This window comes from Crocodylus porosus, unplaced genomic scaffold (assembly GCF_001723895.1).
Source record: "Crocodylus porosus isolate Cpor-Errol unplaced genomic scaffold, CroPor_comp1, whole genome shotgun sequence".
NCBI classification, from domain to species: Eukaryota; Metazoa; Chordata; order Crocodylia; family Crocodylidae; genus Crocodylus; species Crocodylus porosus.
The window spans coordinates 46,251,825-46,259,666 of NW_017728947.1; the positions used below are offsets into that span (position 1 = coordinate 46,251,825).

General features: G+C 38.8%; 1 protein-coding gene across 1 annotated transcript in view; it reads left to right on the forward strand.

Moving 5' to 3' along the window:
* The window catches only part of EIF2S1 (eukaryotic translation initiation factor 2 subunit alpha), a 14,921-nt gene extending 7,079 nt beyond the window's left edge, over nt 1-7,842 (forward strand). The window contains exons 5-8 of the mRNA XM_019551306.1: nt 3,481-3,587; nt 5,292-5,389; nt 6,348-6,491; nt 7,023-7,842. Coding sequence (XP_019406851.1) covers nt 3,481-3,587; nt 5,292-5,389; nt 6,348-6,491; nt 7,023-7,148 — 475 coding nt within the window. The 3' untranslated portion in view covers nt 7,149-7,842. The remainder of the gene's footprint in view (nt 1-3,480; nt 3,588-5,291; nt 5,390-6,347; nt 6,492-7,022) is intronic.

Genomic DNA, 7,842 nt, shown 5'->3' on the forward strand with positions numbered 1-7,842 from the left:
GTTCAAGCACCTGCATTGAACACCTTCAAGAGTAAATTGGATGCTTATCTTGCTGGGATCCTATGACCCCAGCTGACTTCCTGCCGTTTGGGCAGGGGGCTGGACTCGATGATCTCCCAAGGTCCCTTCCAGCCCTAATGTCTATGAAATCTATGAGATTGATATATTCAAAAAGGATGCTGTTTACCTGTAATCCTACAGTTTTGCTAGAGTAGATTTTTTTAATAGGTTTTACCTTATTTTTCTAGGGCAGTGGTTCTCAAACTTTTTTTTTCACAGACCACTTGAAAATGTGAGGGTTTCAGCAGACCACTTACACTATTTTTTGCTCTACATATCAAAGCATGCAACTCATATTTTAATATCGGTAATCTTACCTTACAAGTACAGATAGTCTCAGTTGTTCTGCACCCTTTCTGTAGACCACCTGAATGGAGCTCACAGTTTGAGAACCTGTTCTAGAGCATTTGGAACAGAGGTTGTATATCACTTTGAAGTCTGATACCATTTACTTTCAGCTAAAATGGATTTGTTTGGATTGTTAGTCCACTTTAAATATAAGACCTGTATTTGATTCTAATGAAGCCTTCACAAGCCTTGACTAGCAAACCAGACAGACGCTGGTTTCTCAGATATGTCCCCTTCTACTCCTCTTTAAAAAAAAAAAAAAATTAAGAAATCTAAAGAATATAACTTTGATCTACCAGCAGGTGGCAGTGACAAGTTATATTAAGGCAGGTGTACTTTATAGACTAAGTTAATCAGAGATGCATAATGTTTTATGACCAAGAACTCTTTTCATCATGTGCTATGAAAGGACATGGATAGAGCAAACTATTGAATAGAGGGGGTGATATGAATACAAAAAGCAAGGCAGGGAGCTGAAGAGGGCAATGCCAAAAGAGGCATAGGGACAAAGGGGTTACAAAAGATAATCCAGGTAATGGGATAAAAATGTCCCTGTTTAGACCATACTTAATGCCATCTGGTGTGGATGATTGTTTGTTACTCAATTTTGCATTCAAGCCAGCTTTTAAATTTTTGCTGTATAAAAGTGACTACTCTGAGGTCAGCAATGGAATGCCCAGGAAGGTTAAAGTGTTCTGCCACAGATTTTTCTGTGTTTTTGGTCTTAATATCAGATGGGTGTCCCCTTCATTCTTTTGCATAGAGATGGTCCTGTCTGTCCAATATAGAGAGCAGATAGGGCACTGTGGCATATATATGACTTCGGTAGAGGTGCAGGTAAATGGACTTTGGATGTTGTAATCCATGTTATTTGGTATTGATGATAGGATACAGCTTACATCTGGGTTTGTTGCTAGGCGTAGTGCCTTGGTAAGAATAGGAATTGGGTAGCCTGTTACTTGGATGATTGAGGTTGTGGGGGGTTGCCAGTGAGCAAGGACTGGTCTGTCCCCCCTGGCTACCTTGAGTGAGTTGTCATTTTCCAGGAGTGGTTGGAGGTCATTAATGATTTGTGCAAGGTGTTCAGGCTAAGTATTAATTCACAACAGAGATTCTGTTGTTCTTGTCTTGGGGGTCAGTATTGTAGTAAATTGGAGTAGATTCTGAGTCTGGCTTTATTGATTTGAGTGGCTATGGTTTGGGGTTTGTAAGTGTAGGAATCCCCACTCCAGATATTTAAACTGTATACTGTGTTTGGTGGGATTAGTGTAAATAGTCATAATGTGGAGCTTGGCTGTAGACAATGGCTCTAGTGGGGTACTTAGGATGAAAGCTGGTGATACGAAAGTAACTGTGGCAGTTGGTAAGTTTCTGATGCAATGTGTTGGTGATGTAGCGATTGCAGACTTTCACTGAGATGAAATTCACTGGAGGAGTATTTCAGAGTCAGTTTTATGGAGGGGTGGAAGATGTTAAAGTCCTAGTGGAATTTCTCTACAGAGCTTCCTTCCCATGTATGTGTCTATATAAAGATGTCATTGATATATCTTAGGTATAGGTCAGATGAGAGGAGCATTTGCTGAGGAAACAGACTTCAAGGTCTATCACAAATATATTAACCTATATGGACAAATATATCGGTCATACTTATGCCCTTGGTAGTGCCAGTCATTTGTAGGTATAGGGAGTCTCCAAACCTGAAATAGTTGTGTGTGAGGACAAAGCAGGAGAGTGTATTGGAAACTGAATCAGTTCTCTTGTCAGGAATAATGTTCCTTATGGCTTGTAATCTGCTGTCATGGGGGGATGTTGCTAGACAGAGATGTGACATCCATCTGATATTTGCTAGAAGCTTATCAATGGAGGCCAGTATTTTTAAGAAATCTGTGGTGTCTTTCAAATACCTGGCAGCTCCCATGGCAAGTAGTTACAGGATGGGAGTCACTGTGGCCCAAAACTCCCTCGGTGATGGTGCCAGTGCCAGAGACAGTATGGTGGTTATGGCTATGCACTTTCATAAAATCTGTGCCGTACTTGTTTGTATTTTTAGCTTATTCACATTGGCCCTTATGCTCTATCCTATATATAAAGCCAGTAAAAGGGTGTCATGATGTAGCAGAAAATAATCTCCAAAATGCTTACAGTTAAGCCTGTTGCATAGAGTGTGCTGGTTAAACTTTAGTAGAAAAAGGTACTATTTATTAGCTAGTGGTGTTTCAGGTGGTTGTGTTGTCACTCTGTTTCAGAGAGTTGTCACTCTTTGAGGTTGCTAATTGAGGCCTCTGAAGGGAACTGGTAGGATTTTGGCTTCCTGAGCAACAGGGAATGACTTGCGCAGAAGACTAACGACTGTGTAAGAGCCAGTGGCGTGCTCTTGGTGGGAACTGTGCTGTCAGAAGCTCATCAGTAGGTTCTGCTGTTTGTGTAGCAGTGTGCTGAATATAGTAAAACAATAGAGAGAAATGTCACTGCTGGTAACCACACCATTTTGTATGGGTCAGCAATAGCAAGGCTTGCATCTGGGGTCTCTGGTTCTTAAACTATTTGTTTGCACAGGCTGTAACAGATTAATCAATTTGTTTGTGGCCCAGTCACCAGCAGAGGGAGATATAGCACTACACTTCTTGGGTAGAGGTTGCATAGTCTTATTTCCAAATTCATTTCCAGGTGAATGAAAATTTGCCCCAACCAAAGCGTTGTTTTTAATAGACCATTATTTTAGATCTTTCCGTTAAGGTTTACTTTTTCACATAGCTATGCCTCATTTGAGTAAAGGATAGTGCTGGAACACTAGATGCCTTTTCACTTCAGGAATGTGTGCTTGCAGCTAGACCGTTGTTATTTCCTCTTTTGAATTAAAATTCTTTTTTATGTAGTGTTACTTCCCCTGCATAATTTGAATTAAAGGTTGAAACAGCTATGTACTTCCTGTATCAAGAAATGCTTCCAGAGAGAGAGGTTTTGAAATTGTACCACATGTTAATGTTGCTTCTTGTCTTTGCTTGTCCTCACTTGCACACAAGTTTATCAGTTGCTATAGCATTATGTTTAACATTGCTTTGTCGGACTTAGAGATCCTGCAATCCTGGATAGTCTAGATTTGACAGAAGATGAGAGGAAGGTGCTGATTGACAACATAAATAGACGACTGACACCACAGGCAGTGAAAATTCGAGCAGGTGAGTCCCCTGTGGCAATTTGTTTGAGGGGCAGAGCATTTCTACACAGAGCACAGTTACAGAAATCAAGTTACAAATGTTGTTAAATTACAAACCATGTTAAAATTTTTACCGTTGCTTAGTAACACAACATTTGAATAAATTTGCTGTTTCAGAATTAGGCTGTCCTTGAATAAAGCACTTTATGACTGACTGTCTCCATATCCCTTTTTTGTACTTTTTTTTTTTTTAAGGAGAGACAACATAAGTAAGGCAGATTGAATTGACACTAAAAATAGCACGTTAGATTCTGGCTCAGTTTTAAGATGCATTGCTTCGTTGGGTATTTCATAAGCTTGTTTCTGAGGTTTTAATCTTTGTGTGGTTGAAACTGGAAGTTGCTACTTGGGAGGTAATCTAATTCACCCCCTTGTCTTGATGCATTATTGACTTAAAATATGCATCAGCTGTGTCAGATTGGTGATTTCCCAACCTCTGACAGCTTCTTATTGCCCTCTGACAGGATCTTCCATACAGGATACTTGGCTATGTAGCAGTATAACTCAGCAGAATAAAAACACACCAACCAACAACATGTAGTGGATACTAACCAAAGTCAGTCTGCTGTGCAGGGATAAAAACTACCTCTGCTCCATAGTGCTTTGTTAATCAGTGTTTTTGGCATAATGATGGGGTCAGGGATGATCCAGATGTGTAAAAACAGGGATATGGAAAACAGCATAAATAAGAAGCATAAAACTGCCATTGCCTGCATCTTCAGGCTATTTCTTCACTGCAGTTTGTGAATGAAAGTTAAGACTTCATGTAGCTATGGAGGTTCTTATTTCCATACTAAATACAGTAGTCAGAACAAATGCTCTTTGACCAGATTCTTATAAAACCATTGAGACAACCTAAGCAGGTTTTTTTAATTCTGTCTTTAGAGAGTACATGGGATTTTCTTGTGGGATTACAAGGATTAGACTGAGACTGACTAAGGTACTAACCCTGTTATCCAACTGTAATTGCAGCCCCTTAGGACTAACTTGATGTATTATAAATCACCTGGGAGGTGAGACTGATTTGCAGATATCAAGTGTATACAGTTGTTAGATTTAGACCTAAAATACCTTTGTCTAGTGAGTAATCGGGTAGAAACAGATGCATGCTTTGTGGTTCTGTGTCTTTGTCATGAAACTGGTAATTCAGAAAGTGTGTATGTGTACGTGTAGTACAGATCTCAGCCACAGACTAACGTAATTTATGAAACTCCTGTTGCCATGAGGAGGTGCTTTGGGTATTAGTACAGACAGATTCCTTGATTCTTTTGGAGACAACAGTTTCTCAGCTTTCATCTTTCTAGATGGAGCTTTCATCCTGATCTCTTCTGCTATCACCATTTTGATCTAGCATCTAAGTCTTTTTTACCTTCTTGTCATTGCTTACTCAGTACATGCAATAACTTTGTCATTGCATCTATTTCAGTACATTCTTTTAATAATTAATTGATGTCTTTTCAATATCAAGCTGAATATTAACAATAATAATCACAAAACTTTTATTAGAGCATAAGTACTTTCTCTGTTTTACAGATGAGGAAACTGAAAACAGGGCAGGTGTGAATTTTCCAAAAAGCAGTGAAGGCATTTTGCTTGTTTTGTACTAGTCCTAGAATGTGCAGCTCTAATGTTATTTTTTGAATTGAATTGTGTTTGTCTGCCTTAGATATTGAAGTTGCCTGTTATGGGTATGAGGGCATTGATGCAGTGAAGGAAGCTCTGAGGGCTGGTTTGAAGTGTTCGACAGAGAACATGCCCATCAAAGTAAGTGATATTGATAACCCTAAGATTTTGTCCTTGTTACTATAGTACTGTCTTCAGATCCCTGTCAGTAGCAGCATTAGAAGTTTGTCAGGTGCTGGAGTCAGGAAATAGTTCTAGTTGTCAAGCATTTTACACTCCTCTCTTCCCAAATATTTGGAGGAAAGTTGTTCCTTTGTCCGTGCTGTGACCTTGCGGGTCTTTCCAGGGAAGTTCAACACATTACATACTTTCTGTTGACCCTGGTGAGCCTTGTCAATTAATTCACTTTCTACATAAACCATACTTCTCAATTGCTGTTCCTGGTTCTATCTGTAAGGTAAGGGGATAATGGGTGTGATTTGTTGAGACCAGCCTGGGTAGAGAGGGGTTGCTTTAAGCCCAGATAGGTTTGATGTCTCACTTAGTCACAGAGGAACTACTATGTCCAGTCAGTTCTGCATAGTTTTCTGTCCAAATGAATAGTGAGTGCGTTCTTGGATGATCACTTTCCAGAAACCCTGAATTGTTTGCCACATTCTGGAAGCAACTAATATTTCTTATAGCTGAGCAAACATCCTATCTCCTCACACAAGTATGAAATCATTGTCTGCATTTTCAAGCCTGTATTTTTGGAAAGGTGTGCAGTGGGTCCATGACCTCTCTGTACTTCCATTTACCTGTCTCTCCAAGGTCGATAATATCCCCTTCAATGAAGTCTTTAATGAAAGATGCTAGATGTGATCTAGATGAGACTTAATTTTCCAGTATGTTTCATAAACTGTAAGCTTAACTGTGTCGTCATAAGTAGTTCATGTTACTTGAGAAACCATTCTTGACAGAGGTGTGCTTTTAGCACTATTAATTGTGTTGTTACACTCTTTCAAATAAGAGTGGTGTTCAGTTGTGTCAGTTTTTGTTGAAGTCTTTCTTTTCATAGAATCATACTTTTTTTTCCTTCCCCATCAACCACATTCTGTAGATTAATCTGATAGCGCCGCCTCGTTACGTGATGACCACCACAACACTGGAAAGAACTGAAGGCCTCTCTGTTCTGAATCAAGCCATGGCTGTCATTAAAGAAAAGATTGAGGAGAAGAGGGGAGTTTTCAATGTGCAAATGGAGGTGAGAACAGTTCCTATATTAAAAAGTGTTTCTTTTTTCCTCTTTTTGAGACCAACTCAGGTAGACAAGGAAAATCTCAGTCTTGGGTCTATTTAAAAAAAAAACCCATACAAACATCAAGATAATGTCACCCTACTTTATATCTTTGTATTGAACAAATCTTTGTCTTGATTAAACTCTCAGTATCAAATTTGTTTGTCCCAGAAGACTTCCCTGTGTTCCTTGTGATGCTCTCGGTTGTAAACACAGATTTTTTAAAAACTTTGTTCTTTGGTTGTTTTAAAGATTTAGTTTTGTTTTGTGTTCTGCATTTGCCGTAGGGCTTGTTACCAGCATCACAGGGGATATTGAAGACCATAAAAATTGTGGAGTTTTGTGGTGTTTATGACCTGAGGTGGGGTTTATTTAACAAGTGCGAAGAAAACTTGCAGAATGTTCTGATTTTCCTATACCATGTGTGAAATTTTACATTTACTAAACGCTATTAAAGAAAACCACATTAACAGTGTGCGTGTGTGTTCTATTTTTCAGCCTAAGGTAGTTACTGACACAGATGAGACTGAACTTGCAAGGCAGCTGGAAAGGCTGGAGAGGGAAAATGCCGAAGTGGATGGAGATGATGATGCTGAGGAAATGGAAGCCAAAACTGAAGACTAAAAATGTTATGGGATGAGTACAATTTAAGGATGAAAAATTTAAGGACCCTGATACGGACACCATGGACTGAAATTTTCCAGTATTGAAAACTCCAGAAGCAAATACTTCAAGTATTTGACTATTTGAACAGACCAATGCATAAAATCCTGTATAAAATAGAGCTGCTTTATACAGCAGGTTGTACAAATTGAATTTGTCAGAGAAAGGTACCTGTTGTCACTAGAGACTCGAACTCTGTGGGCCAGAGAGGGGCCATAGACCTACTTTAACATTTTCATATCTAACAACTCCAGACTAGGAGCTGTTTATAGCTCCCTGTGTCTCTGAGTGAGGCTTCCTGGGAACACCAAAACCAGGCAGTCTTCACCTTTCTGCATAGAATGTATTCAAGCAAATAATCAATAAATTTCTGGAATATTTCACTTCAAGATTTTTTTTTTTCTTCTTGTCACATGTTCTTGATTGTAGGGTCTTCAAGGGGGGCAGTGAAAGGGTGACTTTTTATCATGGCAGCAATTTGTTTAAATTTATACATCTCTTTAGCTTAAAAAATTGAATATTTTCTCATAGGTTTATAAGTGTTAAGATTTACTTAAAAGTGCTTTTTTTTTCTTTTGCCTGTACAGATGATTTTAGAGCTTGGAAACATGAATTGTTACTACTTCAATAAATGTAGTTAATTAATAGAAAGTAA